At 57.1% G+C, this 17,014-nt stretch overlaps 1 protein-coding gene across 6 annotated transcripts in view; it reads left to right on the top strand.

Annotated features, from left to right (window-relative positions):
* LRRC8A (leucine rich repeat containing 8 VRAC subunit A) overlaps window positions 1–16,364 on the top strand; it is a 28,205-nt gene extending 11,841 nt beyond the window's left edge. For 4 of the 6 annotated variants that reach the window (XM_069582212.1, XM_069582214.1, XM_069582216.1 and 1 more), the window contains 2 exons: window positions 7,405–9,569; window positions 14,458–16,364. In XM_069582212.1, coding sequence (XP_069438313.1) covers window positions 7,413–9,569; window positions 14,458–14,733 — 2,433 coding nt within the window. In that variant the 5' untranslated portion in view covers window positions 7,405–7,412 and the 3' untranslated portion in view covers window positions 14,734–16,364. Of the gene's footprint in view, window positions 1–4,565; window positions 4,795–7,404; window positions 9,570–14,457 lie in introns of all 6 variants that reach the window. The other 2 variants (XM_069582213.1, XM_069582215.1) reach the window with 1 other exon arrangement.
* The last annotated feature ends 650 nt before the right edge of the window (window positions 16,365–17,014 follow it).

The following is a 17,014-nucleotide window of genomic DNA, read 5'->3' as shown; positions in this document are numbered from 1 at the left end:
CCAAATTGCTGGGTCAGAGGATACATGCATGCATTCTATCTTCTCATCTAAGAATTCAACATTTTTGGCCAATCGCAGGGGAATGAAATGGTTGGTGATTGTCTTAATTTGCATTCCCTGATTAACAACAAGATTAAGAATTATTTCATACATGAATTTCCATTGTGTTTTTTTTTTTTTTCCTGTGAATTGTCTATTCATGGTTTGCCATTTTTTTCTTCCCTATTGGTTTGTCTTTTCTGTGTATCTGGAGGAATTCTGGCTTTGTTCTGGGTGTTAATCCTTTGGCAGGTAAACCCACTGCAAGTGTCTCCTCCAGGTCTGTGGGTGCATTTCACTTACTAGGTCCTTTGATGTGCGTCCATTCTAACTGTAATGTGGTCCATAGATGAGCCTCTTCCCGTAAGGATTTGTACTCATTTGGGATAAGAGATCTTTCCCCATCCTAAAGACATTAAGGTGGTCTGTTAGATTTTTCTTTAAACATTTGCAAGTTTTGCCTTAGGTCTCGAATTTATTGGGATTTATTTTCCTGCAAGTTGACAGATGGGGCTGTGCTTTTCCTCTGTGGGTAGCTAGGCCAGCCCCACTCATGGACGCCTGTTCTTTTCTCCCCAGCCTGCAAAACCGACACTGTCACTGTCTGCGTTTCCAGAAGCTTCGGGGTCTCTTAGGCTTGCTCGGGCCTTCCCTGGTGGCTCGGAGGGTAAAGCATCTGCTTGCAACCCCGGAAACCCGGGTTCGATCCCTGGGTCGGGAAGATCCCCTGGAGAAGGCAATGGCAACCCACTCCAGTATTCTTGCCTGGAAAATTCCATGGGCAGAGAAGCCTGGTAGGCTACAATCCATGGGGTCGCAAAGAGTCGGACACGACTGAGCGACTTCACTCACTCACTTAGGCTTGCTCTTCTGGTCCCAAGGTCCGTCCGTCCATCCCCACGTCAACGCCGAATTGGTCAAATTCTGAGGCTTTATAGTAGGTCTCCTCCCACGTTATTCTTCCCAGGTGTCGTACCTGTTCTTGATCGTCGGGAATCTTGATTTTTAAAAATCTTTTTTTCTTAATTCCCTGAGTAACGTATTCTTATAACAGAAAACAGAGGTAAGTTTGGGGTTAAAAAAAGGTTATAAACGTCAGTCTAATGTCACTGTCAGTATTTTTTAAACATACGTCTAAGTTATTGCGGAAGGCCTGTCCCTCTATCACGGTCTCGTTACCTCCTTTTTGCATTGAAGATATTTTGTCATGTCGTCAGGTCATCAAGTGTTTTGCTGTAACATGTTTTCATTGTTTTACAGTATTCCATCATCAGATCATTAAATGGGTATTTAACTGATCACCCAGTAACAGGCATCTGGACAGTTTCCAGTTCTCCTGGGGTATAAATAACACCACGGTGAATGTCCCTGTAACTAAACTTTTGTCCTAGAATCTTGCCCTGACTTTTGCCCACCTCCTTCCTGTCACCTCCCCCTCCCAGCTCAGCCCAGTTCAGCAAACCTTTACTCGGCTTTCTGTGTTCCGGACTCTGCATGGGGGCTGGGATGAGTCTGGAGTGGTCCCTGCCTTGCAGGGCTCCCAGCCTACCTTGCTGACCTCACTATGGGTAATCTCTTGCCCATGAGCTTTCACATGGTGCAGCTGGGGTGAATCCCAGGTCGCTGACTCCAGGAGGGCATAGTCAGTAGCTTTAAGTAATGCCTCTGTTCTGGAAGAAGGGTTAGAGCAGAGGACAGCAGGACACACGGCCTTTTTGTCTTTCTCAGCCGCTTGGATTTCAGCCCTTTAATCTTTGTCTTCTATTCAGGATCCTCTCCAAATTCTCCACCTCTTGGGGCCAAGACCTGACCCAGCCAGACTCCCCATCACCCCCCGCCCGCAGATTGCCCTCTGAGAACCACAAAAGAACACCTGAACTCTCCACCTGAGGGCTCAGTTTTTCTTTCTTTTCGTCTAGGCTCTATTTATTTTAAATTCTATGGTACTTTTCAATCACAAAGGTAATGCCTGCTGGTAAAAACATTACAGTTTCCTTTCATCCTGCCTCCTGTTCCCACTCTTAACAGGGAGCCATTCCCCAAGTGGGTCAGAGTTTATCAACATGGCAATGTATTTATTTATTGTTCTGAATCTCGCTTTATTTTCAAAATGGCGTTACACACAGAGCTCCTTTATTCTGCTGAAAAGGCCCTGTTGCATTCTGGTGGCCTCTTGAAGGGACCAGGATCTGCTCACCGCCCGCCTCTTGTGTGCCCGGCCTCGTCTAACTGTGTCCCCATGCCAGGTGTCAGGGCCAGCGTTGCGGGCGCTTTTCCTTCTGTTTTCTTCCATCATGCTCCGGGTCTGTGCTCTTTTCATCCACCCATCAGCTGTCTGCTGAAGTCAGGATTGCCGTCGGGGGCCAGGTCTGTGCCTGTCTCAGCCTCATTCCACAGATGGGGGGACCGAGGCTCAGAGGGGTGAAGTCCCCTGCCCAGCGTCACTCCACTGCTGAGTGGCAAAGCCTACCTGGCCCTCCCTCTAAGTCCCCATCACCGTACTCCTTGCTCTCCACCTGCCTGAGGTCCCCCCCTCCACAGGTTGTCTGGGAAACCTCACTCACTCCTGTGACTCCCTGATAGTCCGGAGAGTTTGGCAGGGCATCTGTTACTACGGGCATTTTATCACAGAGAGACGAAGTCTGGGCTGCTGGAGGCGCCTCCCCCTCCCTGCTGGCTTTAGGCAGGGGTGGCCAGGACAGTGAGTGAGTGTCTGGGTGATGCCAGTGGGGAGGGAGGTGTTGGAGTGAGCCGAAGCCTGGATCACACGCCCCATGATCCTTGACTGCCTTATGCAAAACGTGGGCACACCCATGGCAGATTCTGTATTCCTCTCCTGATGGGGAAACAGGCCCCAGAGAGTAGCTCTTGCACACCTCTGCTGGGGGCAGTCCTGGCTGCAGAGGCCTCAGTGCAGGAAGGGGATGAACGCACTGCCTGCAGGAAACTTTCTGAAAAGGACGTTTTCTGTAACTGGGAGAAAAGGTCCCCACTCCCTTGAATCTGCCCCCTTCACCTTATAGTGCTTTCCTGACCATCCCCAGGTAGGCCTGGGGTAGCTGTGGGGTGGGAGCTGCTCCCTGGAAATGCTGCTTGTTGGGGCTCCACCCCAGATCTGGGTTGAAGGTGACAGGCAGTGTGACGCTGGGCACATGACCTCTCTCCCCGAGTCTCAGTTTCCCTATCTGTAAAATGGGCATGTGGAATATTAGTCAGCCTGGAAAAGGAAGGAAATTGCTTCCTTTTCCTGGCACCTGCTACTCAGATGGTAAAGAATCTGCCTGTAATGCGAGAGACCCAGTTTCGATCCCTGGGTCAGGAAGATCCCCTGGAGGAGGGCATGGCAACCTACTCCAGTATTCTTGCCTGGAGAATCCCCATAGACAGAGGAGCCCGGCAGGCTACAGCCCATGGGGTGGCAAGGAGTCGGACGAGACAGCGACTTCCACTTTTACAACATGGAGGCACCTGGAGGACATTATGTTAGGTGGACGAAACCAGTCCCCAAGGGACAAATAGCGCATGATCTGCTTCTGTGAGGTCCCTGGAGTAGTCAGATTCATGCTGCCAGAAAGAATGGCAGTGCTCGGGCTGGGGTGGGGAGGGGGAGTCAGTGCTCTCGGTGGAGACACTTTCAGTTTTACAAGACGAGAAGAGTTCTGGAGATGGGTGGTCGGTGATGGCCTCGCAGCAGAACGAAATACCTTACGTGTATTTTACAGCAGTGTGCACTCCTGGGCTCCGAGGGCTCTGGGCTGGGCCCTCATTCTCAGAACAGGGAGTGGCTCCAGCTGTGGGTGTCTCCTCACCTTGAGTCACCAGCTCCTGGGCAGGTCCCTGCGCCGGCCCTCCCTGCCTGAGGGGGCTCTGCTCCTTCCCCTGGGGAGGGCTGGGCAGGAACCGGGAGGGAGGGGCGCCCACAATTGCCTTAGCTTCCTCCCTGGCCCCCACCCCCACTCTGCCAGGCCAGCCCACCACCCCCAGGCCACGCCCTTCCCCCACCCCACTTCTTCCCCTTGCCTTCTCAGGCATGCTCTTGATACCTTTATTTAGCGCCTGCTGTGTGCGGCAGACCCTTGCCCTCCAGCAGCATCTGGGTGGAGGTTGAGGATGGATGACAACCAGCCCAGGCTGCCTGCTGCCCTCTCTGCCCAAAGTGCTTTAGAAGCTTGGGATTCCCTGGGCCTTTCCCAAAGCCCTGCAAGAAGCCTGCCCTGACCACCCGGCCGTCTCTTCTTGGGTACCCATCCAGGGCAAGGCGCCGCATCCCTGGCCCCCTGGGGACGAAAGCCTGGGCTTTGGCACCTGTGCCTTCTTTCCAGATTTCCCCCAAAACGCCATCAGAGAGGGGCGGGGACTTGTCCAGAATCCCACAGTGAGTTAGTGGCAGAAGCCAAAACGTGGTACAGCTAGAGAGCAACCCCCTACCTCGCCAGGTCCCCGCCAATGAGGCCAGGCCTGCCCTTGTCAGCTGTGTGGCGTGGGCCCCTGGGCTGACCCCTCTCAACCCCTGTGTCTTCTCCCAGGGCTGAGGAGGTGCCAGGAGCCCCCAGGACCATCACAGGACTATCCCCTCCACGAAGCCCTTCTCAGCAGGGAGGTGTAGCCATGGTTTACAGAGAGTTCAGAACGAAAGTGTTGAGGGGGCCAGGAGGAGCCAGACACACTGGGTGGACAGGATGGTCTCCCCCTTGGAGCCTCCGGGTCCCTCACCTGTGATGGAGAGTGGACCTCCCACCTCCGACCCAAAACAACGTAAGCAGAGCCCAGGACAGCAGGGCCTGGTCCTCTTGGTGCGAGAGGCAGGCTGTTCTCCATTGCGTGACACACCCACTCCCCTGAAGCAGCAAGGCTGCAACCACATCCTGCCTGGTCACAGACTGCCCCCACCCCCAGTGCCTGGCAGCCTGCCTCGGCGGTCCCAGCCCCGGACTTTCCAGGGGCAGGCTCTCGCACGCCCTCGGGCCCTCGGTCCTGTCCCCTCCTCCCTTCCGGTCGCCAGTCTTTGGGCGCCTGCCTGGATGTGGACTTGGGGAGCCAGGAAGGGAGGGAGGAGTTGTCGGGGTGTCATTCAGCTGTGGGGGGGGGGGCGGCTGCGTGATTCAGCATCCCTTGGATGCCCACTCGCCTAGGAGTGTGGGTGGCGCAAGGAGCCAGTTGGTCATTAGAGGGCCTTCCTGCGGGGTGGGCACTTACCAGAAGGGCCGACCCCCTGGGCTGGAGCCGCCAGCCCAGGGCGGGTAGTGGTGTCTGCTGGCCCCACGGTGACCTGAGCTCTGGGAATCCTGGCAGGAGGGGGTCAGGAAGCAGGACTCCTGGGCTCCACCTCTTGGCACTGCCCTGTGTGGGGCCTTGAGCAGTGGGGGGACAGCAAGCCTGAGCCCTGGGGAGGACTCGCGTGGGGAGGCTTCAGTTTGGTCTCGGCTCTGCCCCGATTGTAGAGTGACATTGGGCAGGTGATGCTGGTGAGCCTCTCAGTTGTCCCCATCTGTGAAATAGGGCCAAAGATAGGGCCCTGCATCTGGATGTCAGAGCGACTCCCCGAGGTGGACCCCATGGTGAGGGCTTAGCCTGGTGCCTGGCACGTGTCCGTCTGTTGAGCACCCCGCTTCCCTCAAGGGCTCTAGGTTTGCCTCCCTCCTGTCCTTACCCATGCATGCCCACGATGATATGAGCATCTGGCGTTTGCAGGGAGGCCCTGTCCTCCGAAGTGTTTGTCACTATTAATACTATCAGTAATCAAAATAAGGTCCCCAGTCTCATAACCTGGGACCTTTGTGCCTCTCGCCACAGACCCATTTGTCAAAACACAGGTATTTAAATCTTGGTTTAAAAATCTAGACTCTCTAAAAAAAAATAAAAAATAAAAATAAAAATCTAGACTCGATGAGAAAACGGTAAAATGTAAAAATCACATTTTTTTTTTTGCAGGGAATGTTCTTTTTAAAAATTTTTTATTTATTTGGCTGCACCGGGTATTAGTTGTGGCCTGTGGGATCTATTTCCCTAACCAGGGATTGAACCCGGGCCCCCTGTGTTGGGAGTACAGAGTCTTAGCCACTGGACCCTCAGGGAAGTCCCCAAAATCATAATTTTATTTGCGAAAGGACTGGAAGGTTATCACTCAGTGAAAAATTAACAGGGGTGGGTGACTCTGGGTGGTGTTCTTACAGGGTGTTTTTTTTTCTGTCCATAATGCTTTATACATTTTCCTGATTGTTCTCCAGTGAACACCTAGTCCCTTTCTTGTCTGTTACACCCTCATGGCCCTAGCAGCATTGTAAGAGTGACGTGTCCTGGCAGGGTGCTCCCTGCCGGCCCAGGGATTCAGGGTTTCTTCACGGGTTCATTTTGTTGCACACCTTCCCCCTGGCTGTGCTTCCTGAATGTGGCCTCGAAGTCAAGCGTTAAAAAAAAAAACAGACTCCCAGGCTCTACCCAGGACCTGCGGAGTGGGACTCTGCTGGGGGAGAATCTGCTGCTGTTCTAAATTTCTTTACAAACACACGTGGATGCACACAGCCGGAAACAATCTGACGTAAATGCCCTCAGCGTGTGACCCTGTCATCCTGCTTTCTAGTCCTGCTGCCCAGCCCCTCCTCCAGGCACCCGTCATTACAGCCTGCTGTGTGTTTGTCTTTCCTGCCGCTCTCCCCACACACCCAGAATCCTGTGTGGCCGTATTTACACGCACACACACGTGGAATGTTTTAAGCTTCCTTATTTGTTCTGTAGAAGCTAGTTCATAGTCCACCCCCTCTTCTACACTTGGCTTTTCTCACACTTTGAATAAATCTCTTCAAGAACTTTGAATTAATCTCCTGGTGGTCCAGCGATTAGGACTCTGACCTCTACTGCAGACGGCCTGGGTTCAGTCCCTGGCGGGGAAATTAAGATCCCGCAAGCTGCACAGCCACTCTTAAGATCACTGGTGTGGCTTCATGGCTCCTGGTTCTGAAGGAACTGTAAGTTTTCAGCTGGCCCCTGTGGTTGGTCTTATCATTAACAGGATGGGGTCTAGACAGGACTTCTGGACTGTTCCTGCTGGAAGGCGGGGGTCCCTATGAGGTTCTTTAGTGATCTGTCAGCATGGCCCGGACTTCATGCCTCAGCCTTCCTATCTGTGGAATGGGGAGGCTGCCCACCTTCCCTGCGGTGGTTTCGCTCCAGCCACCCAGTGACCATCTGGTTTCTGGACCAAGGCCACTCCATGGGCTGCCCTGTGAGTGTTGCCCAGCTAGTGTGACTCACAGCTAGCCTCGAGGTGGAATTTTGGACAATGGGTCCATAGTCTCCTGCCCCTGCCCCCCGGGTCTCAGAAAGCCCAGCTACCCACCAGTAACCCCCTCCCGTGGTCCCTTTCAGGTTGAACCATGATTCCGGTGACAGAGCTCCGCTACTTTGCGGACACGCAGCCAGCGTACCGGATCCTGAAGCCGTGGTGGGACGTGTTCACCGACTACATCTCCATCGTCATGCTGATGATTGCTGTCTTCGGGGGCACGCTACAGGTCACCCAAGACAAGATGATCTGCCTGCCCTGTAAGTGGGTTACCAAGGACTCCTGCAACGACTCGTTCCGGGGCTGGGCGGCCCCCGGCCCAGAGCCCTCCTACCCCAACTCCACCATTGGGCCGACCCCCGACCCCGGCCCCACCGGCATCAAGTACGACCTGGACCGGCATCAGTACAACTACGTGGACGCCGTGTGCTATGAGAACCGCCTGCACTGGTTCGCCAAGTACTTCCCCTACCTGGTGCTTCTGCACACGCTCATCTTCCTGGCCTGCAGCAACTTCTGGTTCAAGTTCCCGCGCACCAGCTCCAAGCTGGAGCACTTCGTGTCCATCCTGCTCAAGTGCTTCGACTCGCCCTGGACCACGCGGGCCCTGTCGGAGACGGTGGTGGAGGAGAGCGACCCCAAGCCGGCCTTCAGCAAGATGAACGGCTCCATGGACAAGAAGTCGTCGACGGTCAGCGAGGACGTGGAGGCCACTGTGCCCATGCTGCAGCGGACCAAGTCTCGGATCGAGCAGGGCATCGTGGACCGCTCAGAGACGGGCGTGCTGGACAAGAAGGAGGGCGAGCAGGCCAAGGCGCTGTTCGAGAAGGTGAAGAAGTTCCGGACCCACGTGGAGGAGGGGGACATCGTGTACCGCCTGTACATGCGGCAGACCATCATCAAGGTGATCAAGTTCATCCTCATCATCTGCTACACTGTCTACTACGTGCACAACATCAAGTTCGACGTGGACTGCACGGTGGACATCGAGAGCCTGACGGGCTACCGCACATACCGGTGCGCCCACCCGCTGGCCACGCTCTTCAAGATCCTGGCGTCCTTCTACATCAGCCTGGTCATCTTCTACGGCCTCATCTGCATGTACACACTCTGGTGGATGCTGCGGCGCTCCCTGAAGAAGTACTCGTTCGAGTCCATCCGCGAGGAGAGCAGCTACAGCGACATCCCCGACGTCAAGAACGACTTTGCCTTCATGCTGCACCTCATCGACCAGTACGACCCGCTCTACTCAAAGCGCTTCGCCGTCTTCCTGTCGGAGGTGAGTGAGAACAAGCTGCGGCAGCTGAACCTCAACAACGAGTGGACGCTGGACAAGCTGCGCCAGCGGCTCACCAAGAACGCGCAGGACAAGCTGGAGCTGCACCTGTTCATGCTCAGTGGCATCCCCGACACTGTGTTCGACCTGGTGGAGCTGGAGGTGCTGAAGCTGGAGCTGATCCCCGACGTGACCATCCCGCCCAGCATTGCACAGCTCACAGGCCTCAAGGAGCTGTGGCTGTACCACACGGCCGCCAAGATCGAGGCGCCCGCCCTGGCCTTCCTGCGAGAGAACCTGCGGGCGCTGCACATCAAGTTCACGGACATCAAGGAGATCCCGCTGTGGATTTACAGCCTGAAGACGCTGGAGGAGCTGCACCTGACGGGCAACCTGAGTGCCGAGAACAACCGCTTCATCGTCATCGACGGGCTCCGCGAGCTCAAGCGGCTCAAGGTGCTGCGGCTGAAGAGCAATCTGAGCAAGCTGCCGCAGGTGGTCACGGACGTGGGAGTGCACCTGCAGAAGCTGTCCATCAACAACGAGGGCACGAAGCTCATCGTGCTCAACAGCCTCAAGAAGATGGCCAACCTGACGGAGCTGGAGCTCATCCGCTGCGACCTGGAGCGCATCCCCCACTCCATCTTCAGCCTCCACAACCTGCAGGAGATTGACCTCAAGGACAACAACCTCAAGACCATCGAGGAGATCATCAGCTTCCAGCACCTGCACCGCCTCACCTGCCTTAAGCTGTGGTACAACCACATCGCCTACATCCCCATCCAGATCGGCAACCTCACCAACCTCGAGCGCCTCTACCTGAACCGCAACAAGATCGAGAAGATCCCCACTCAGCTCTTCTACTGCCGCAAGCTGCGCTACCTGGACCTCAGCCACAACAACCTGACCTTCCTCCCTGCTGACATCGGCCTCCTGCAGAGCCTCCAGAACCTGGCCGTCACGGCCAACCGGGTGAGTGGCCCGTGGCAGGGCAGGGCTGTGTGTCTCTGGACAGTCTGGCACCCCTGAGTCTGGGGTCTGCAGCTGTGGTTCCCAGAAGCACCTAGGGGAGGAGCTGGATGAAAATCCAGATTCCCAGGTGGCTTCTCCCCACCCCCCCAGCCCCCCAGCCCAGACCCGCTGAATCAGGATCCGTGGACTGGGGAGCCTGTCTCGACTGCAGGATGTGGCCAAGTTCTGCTAGGAGGGATGGTGTGCCGGTCCCCAAGGTGGCTTTGGGCAGGTTCCTTGGAGACGGGGATGTCCACAGGCAGGAGTCTTCTCTGTCAGGGCTCGGTGGTGGGAGGCAGGACTCGGCCTAGGGCTTGTGGTATCTTCCTCAGCTTGTCCTGGACCAGACTTGGAGCCCAGGATGGGCCCACCCAGGACAGAAACTGTGGGTGCCTGGTGCACCTCCCAGAGCCACTCACACCCTCTACCCTCTCTGCCTGTCGAGGGTGGCGAAAGGCAGAGTTGGGCTCCGCTGGGGCTGGCTTGTCACCACCTGTCTTTCTGGAGAGGAAATTGTGCAAACTGTCGTGGGCCTGCAGAGCTGAAGGCCACACCCTGGCGGTGATCTAGACCTTTTTCGGTTCCTCCACACCCACCCTTTGCCTGTCCGGGGAAGCACCCCCCCACCCCCACCCAAGGGCCCCTCTGTGAAAGCAGGCGGGGAGAGGTTTGAGGGCAGATGGTCCTGTGGCTTTGTGGCCTGGCCTCTGCCACAGCTGCTGGGGTGCCTTCCCTTTGCCCTGCCCACTCCTGCTGGGGACCTGATGCTGGAAGGAAGTCTTCCTAGTTCCTACTCTGGGTGGAAACCCTCTCGAAGGGAGGCAGGTGGTTTCAGGGAGGACAGCAGGGGCTTGCTTCAGCAGTTGGGAGGCAGCAGCCCCTGAAATGCCCCCATTCCAGGGAGGGACACGCCCTGTCCAGCATCACTCACGCAGGAGGGTCAGGCACCCCAGACCTCTGACCGCTGGAACCCCTCCGCTCTTCCCCAAGCGTCTCTCCCTGGGAACCAGAGATTGTGACAAAGCGTTCCTTTCCCCCCATGTTACACGCATGTGCACGTATGAGAGCATACAGGGGTGACGGTCAGATCCCAGGCTGCTTCACTCTAGAGATCTGCCCCCGGGGCCCAGGACAGGCCCACCGCCCACCAGTCAGGAAAATTTGACTCCTGGGAGCAGCCCCATTTGGGGAGGAGGGGACAACCACAACCCTTTCTTCAGCATGTGGAGGGGGACCAGGCGGCTCCCCGCCAGATACCCAGTGGAGGAGGGTGTGGCTGGCCCCCAGCCGGGCACCCCGTCCTGCCCATCCTCCCCGCCCCCCAGCTCTTTGCTCCAGGAGCAGCTGTCAGGGTCATGCGTTGACTGAGGTCACCCTTTAGGAAGCGGTGGTGGCACAAGGCACGCAGTCCCTGAGGAAGGAGACCCTCTGGCCCCCAGTTCAGCACAGTGCTTCATCACGTCCTGTCCCCACCCCCTGGAATCCCAGAGGCCTTTGTAGGGAAAGAAAGTTCCTTCCAGCCAGACTTGGTCGGGCTCCTCCTCCTTCCCAGCGGGAGCCCTCCCCGCCTTCCTGCCTCCCTCTGGGCCTGGCGGTTCCTTGGTTCCTCGTGAGTCACCCCCCCACACCCCCGGGCTACTGCCTGTGAAGTGGACAGGGTGGGTGAGTGTGGGTCGACTCAGGCCCTCACCTCGGATTTTCTCGGGTTTCAAGTCATGCTGACGAATACCTTGTTAAGGGTCATATTCCTTCCGTGGTTATTCGAATATTCATTCATTGATTTGGCAAGTGTTCTCTGTGCACTCCTAGTGGGGAGCGAGGAGCCGGGGGGTCCCCAAGAACCAACAAGGCCCCCTGGTCCATCCTGACCTCACTGCTTGCAAGGACAAACGGGTAACTCGAAGGTAGCACCCTGGACTGTGCCGGGGGCTGGGCTCAGCCCGGGGCAGGCAGGTCTCCTGGAGGAGGGGACATCTCACCTGGCCCTGAGGGATGAGGAGGAGTCAGCCATGCGAAGAGGAGAGGGAACTTCTAGCAGGTTCTGTCCACAGGGAACTGAAAGCCGGGGGTGGACCGGTGAGCTGAGCCTCTGGAATTTGGACTCCCCCCACCACCGAAGCCAGGGCTGAAGGCATCTTGTTTTTCCCACTTGGTTGCAGATTACCTGTCTCGTGTCCCTTCCTTCCCTCTGCTATCTGACAACCTGGATCTTGACTCTTCTGTCCAGTGCCTGACTTGGGGGAAACTGTCCACCAAATTCCCCCTGACTGATTGAGGGAGGAAGGGTCTGCCTTGGAATGCAGAGAACTGGCTCTCCCTGGAGCTCCAGGGGGGCGGGGGCGGGGCAGGACAGAGGTCCAGAGCTATAGAAACCTGCGTGCAGGGTCTTCCCTGCGGCCCAGTGGTTAAGGCTTTGCCTTCCAATGCAGAGGGTACAGGTTCCATCCCTCGTTGGAGAGCTAAGGTCCCACATGCCCTAGAGCCAAAAGAATGCAAACTTAAAAAAGAAACAATATTGTAATGAACTCAGTAAAGACTTCACAAGCTGTCCACATCAAAAATAATTCTTTAAAAACAAACCTGCTTGCAGCTGTCAGGAGGGGGTGCGGCCTGTTCTCACTTGGCTGCCTGGGTGGCTGGAGGGTCCTTGAGGCAGGACGAAGCACCGGTTTTCAGAGAGAGAGGGTAGGTTCTGTGTTGGGATGTCCAGGGGACCAGGTTAAGTCAGCCTGAACCTGAAGCTCAGGGAGTCATCCCCCAGGCTCCTGGGTGAAGATCGGTCCTTCCTGAGTCAGGGAGGGGTGGGGGGTGGGCTAGAGGGTGGGGGCTGGGGAGTGTGGCTGGAGCCTTTGGGAGGGGCAGTGGAGAGCAGGGCCAGGCAGGTGGGTGCACAGCCCGTGCAGGAATCGGGTGATGACAGAACATGGGCAGGTCCAGTGGATGAGAAGTGGCCGCGGGTGGTTCTGGCCGGGTAGTTTCCAGGGCGGGCAGGGGTAGAAGCCGGCTCCTGGCAGGCCAAGAGAGACAGCGTCTTTCTAGGCGGTTTGTCGGGAAGGTCGCAGAGGCTTCTGGGAGGGCTGTCTTGCTTTTTCCAAGTACCAGGTGGACTTGAGGGATAGCCAGTGTTGATGGGGGAGCCGTCAAGGTCCCTGAGGAGGTGGGCGAGGGCGGGATTGAGGTGATGGGAGTCGACTTCGTGCCTTCAGTGCACGAGCACACCTCAGGAGGAGGGACAGGAGCGGCCAGGGCGGGGGACCGAGGCATCAGCGCCACCTTCCCCTCCCTCTGTGGGGCCTGCAGAGAGCTGGCCGCAGAGCGGGGGTGCCCCAGGGAGGGAGTGTGTCGGGGGAGAGCCCCGATGTGAACCCCAGTTCTGCCGCCCGCTGGTCCAGTCCTTCCCGTTCCCCGGCCACTGTCTGTGTCACCGGAGGAGGCCAGTTTTGGGTGCAGTGGGGTCTCTGGGAGGCTCTGGTCCTGCCGGAACCCACTTCTCATCTGTCCTCTGGCCTTCCTGGAGTCCCTGCCTACCTGGAAGTCATGCCTGCCCGATTCCTGACCATTGGGCACAGCAGTGGCAGGTTTGTAGGCCAGGTCAGGAGTCTCCTTTAAAACATCCACAGTCCCCTCTTGGCATGGCCTCTGCCTGGCCTCAGCATCCTCAGCAGGAACATGCGGATGGTGACAGCAAGCTGCCCGTCACCCTTCTGTAGGCTCGGGGCCCATCCCCTGGCTCCTGCTCTGCTGGAGGTCTCCCTCCTGTCCGCCATATCTGAAGGAGCTGGTAGAGAACAGGCTGAGGAAGTGCTCATGTCTGTAGCTGATTGCTCACAGGAGGGCAGGGAGGAAGCCAGCCTTTATGGGGCTCTTCCCGTGTGTCCCCACCTAGCTGTACCCTTTGCTCCTTGCTCCACCAACAGAGTGGACAGTTAGAGCACGGACTCTTGAGCCAGATTCATGTCTTGGCTCCACCGCTTTCCAGCTGTGAACCTCTCAGCAGGCTGGATCCTTCAGGGCCTCAGTTTTCTCATCTGTAACGTGGAACAAGTGTTTCCAAAGTACTTGCAGGTAGTTCTGAGAGTTCAACTATTAATACCATCAGTGCTCAGAGTGAACCTGTCCTGTAGTAAGCGACAAGTGGGTGTTGCCTCTTATTCAAACTTTGCAGAATCAAGAGAGGGCCCTGAATGGCCAAGACTGGGCTCCCTGCACCCACCCTCAGCCTGTGACTTGACAGATAAGGAAACTAAGGCCCAGGAAGGGAAGTGACACAGCTGGGATGCTGACCCTGTTGGTGAGCTCTTCCTAGTTCTCAGCCGAGGTTATAGAGTTTTCTCAGCAGGCTGCTGTGCTTTCATAAATTGTTCTTAAACCCAGCAGGACCCCCAGCCTGGCTCCTGGTGAGCCCTGGGTGGTAGAGGAGGGGATGGAGCTGGTAGCAGCTGACTCCTGTGATTTGCTTTGGAAGGGGTGGGGGGTGCCAGGTGCTGGGAGACAGCAGGGAGCATGGCACACCCAGCCCTGCCCTCTCAGAGTCCCTGGGTCTGCCAGTGACAGGAGATCAAGCAGTTTTACCACACGGAGGGATCAGTGCTGTTGGGGGAACATGGTCGCCTTAGGTTACCAGGAGGTCAAGGAAGGCTTCCTGGAGGAAGTGACAGCAAAGCCAAGACATGCAGAACACGGGGGAGTTAGCCAGACTCGGGCCCAGCTTGTGCTGGTCCCTGAGGTCCGGGGTAGCTGAAATGGGCATCAGAGAAGGTGCCAATGCCTGGGGGAGGGAAGCCGGGGGCCCCGAGGCCCAGGTCCCAGTTGCGTCTGCTTCACTGTGCCCTTTTCTCCTTACCTCTAGATCGAGGCACTGCCCCCTGAGCTCTTCCAGTGCCGGAAGCTGCGGGCCCTGCACCTGGGCAACAACGTGCTACAGTCGCTGCCCTCGCGGGTGGGCGAGCTGACCAGCCTGACCCAGATCGAGCTACGTGGCAACCGGCTGGAGTGCCTGCCTGTGGAGCTGGGCGAGTGCCCACTGCTCAAGCGCAGTGGCCTGGTGGTGGAGGAGGACCTGTTCAACACCCTGCCCCCTGAGGTGAAGGAGCGGCTCTGGAGGGCCGACAAGGAGCAGGCCTGAGCATCCATGGGTGTGGAGCACGTGTGGCCCGGAGTGGGCGGCCTGCAGCTGGACCTCCATGCAGGCCTCGGGCCCAGGAACCCAGGAGCCCCGGACGGACCACCAGCCCAGCCTGTCAGCGGGGGCGCTGGAGCCGGGCCGGGTGACAGGACCGCACCTGAGGGGCTGGCCCCTTTTCTCCTCGAGACTCGTGCCCCCCAGGGCGGGCGCCTGAGGGGGAGATCAGAGACCTACAGTCCGTCTCCCAGCGAGCACAGTATTTGGACAATCAGGGCCTGCTCCCTGGAGGCCATCGCTGCCCCAGAGGCTGAGCCGACGCCAGAGGTCCAGGGACACCTTCTTAGTTCTTGGTATTTATTTTCTCCACCTCCCGCCCCCTCACTCCAGATAACTTATACATTCCCAAGAAAGGTCAGCTCAGATGTGGGGGGTCTTAGAGGAAGCGTAGCCGTATTTCCGTTTTCCTTTTCTTGGTGGTCCCGCCAGCATTTAGCGCCCACCCAGACGTGAGCAGAGCGGTCCAGGGTGAACCATCTGTGAGACAGTCACCTCGGAGGTGCCAGGCTGGGCTCTGGGAGCACAGCCTGTGGGAAAGCAGGCCGCCAGGCAGAGAAGCCAGGCCCGGGGTTTGCTGCCACAGTTGAGATTTTTTTTTTTTTAGGGAGAAAGAAATTTTTTGAAAATTGATGGTTTGGGTATCAAAAAGAAAAAAAAAACTTAAAAAAAAAGGACACTAAAGGCCAGTGAGTTGGAGTCTCGGGGCAGGACAAGCGTCTTCCCTGAGCAGAGCAGCAGGGCACTGAATTAGCTTCCTTCCCCCGGGGTGCAGGCTGCAGGCTGCCTCCGGTCCGCGGTGACCTCAGTCCAGGAGTCTGTTTGTTCCTCTTCCCTCCTAGAGCGGGGATTATTTTGTTTTGTTTTTTTGGTGTCTTGTTTTCTTTCTCCTCCATGTATCTTGGCAGGCTCTCGTTTCTGTGGCTGTTGGCCAAAGGGAATGTTCCGGAGCTGCCAAGAGGGAGGGGACTCGGGTCGGCTAATCCCCAGATGAACGGTGCTCCGCCCCCGCCCCCCTCCCCGCTGTGCCCCCCCCCCCCCACCGCCGGCCTGCCTCCTCACCCTGACTTTGTTGCAGTGTTAAGGAGTCCAGAGGAGCCACCTCACCTGGACTCTGCGCTCCCACCTCATGTGTCATGAGTTAGCCCTGTGCCACCACTAGCCTGAGCTGCTGACATCAGCGCTGTCCCCACCTGGTGACGTGCCACCCGGTCCTTCAGCACAGGACGCCTGGAGGCGGGGTCGCCACCGGGCTAGATGGGCTCTCCAGGTTCTGGATACGGTTTCTGTCCCAGGCGCCCCGCCCACGCAGCGCCTGGTGGCGGGAAAGCCGGCTCACTTTTTTGAGATCAGTCTCCGGGGTCCCCGCCACCTTCGATCGATCACTTGGACACTAAGGCACGTTCTAGCGTCTCTCGTCTTCACGATTATGTCCATTTGTGTTTTCCGCGCCGTGTCATCAGATGTAATCCTCAGAAATAACGCACACTAGCCTCTGACAACCATGAAGCAATCCGTTACACGTGGGTCTGAACTTGTGGACTCGGTTCAAATAGCAAATAAACCTATAACAGAAAGTGGCCTTTGAAGGTCTTCATGTCCCTCGGGTCTCTGAGGTCCACTCGGCCCCATGGTCTCTGGGAAGATAAGGCACTCTGCTTCCCTACCTGCCCCATGAAGCCAGAAGCCCCTCAGAGGCAGCTACCAGCAGACACTGGACACAGCCCCTGTTGCCCGTCAGGCATGGATCCCGCAGCCAGGCATCCTCTGCTGGCCAGAGCCTAGGGTTTGGGCCCTCGTGAGCCTTGGTGGGAGGGAAAGGAGGACTGGAGTGGGAGCCAGGAGTCTCAGGTCCTTGTCCCAGCTCAGTCATTCCCCACGTGAAGCTGGGCAGGCCCTTCCCTCCCAAGCCCTCCACGTCCCCATCTATGCATTGGGCACATCTACGCTGTTCTCTTCGGGTCCTTATAATTCCAGCAGCCAGTCTCCAGGGCTCTGCAGAGGCAGTACTGACCCAGCTCACAGCCCCTTTGGGCTGGATGTGCTGAAGGCACGCCCTGGGGTCAAGGGCAGAAGCTTGGGGGATGGGCAGAGTTGCTCTCAGATCCTAGCTCTGCCCTTTACCTGATGTGATCCTCGGTCCCCTCATTTATACAGTTAGGATGGGGTTGGAAACCTCACAGGACGGTTCTGGAGCTTCCTTAGCTTTTGCTCGTAGGTGCTCCGC

This window comes from Ovis canadensis, chromosome 3 (genome assembly GCF_042477335.2).
Source record: "Ovis canadensis isolate MfBH-ARS-UI-01 breed Bighorn chromosome 3, ARS-UI_OviCan_v2, whole genome shotgun sequence".
NCBI lineage: Eukaryota > Metazoa > Chordata > Mammalia > Artiodactyla > Bovidae > Ovis > Ovis canadensis.
The sequence above is the reverse complement of the archived record's forward strand: the minus strand, read 5'-3'. Positions and strand labels throughout refer to the sequence as shown.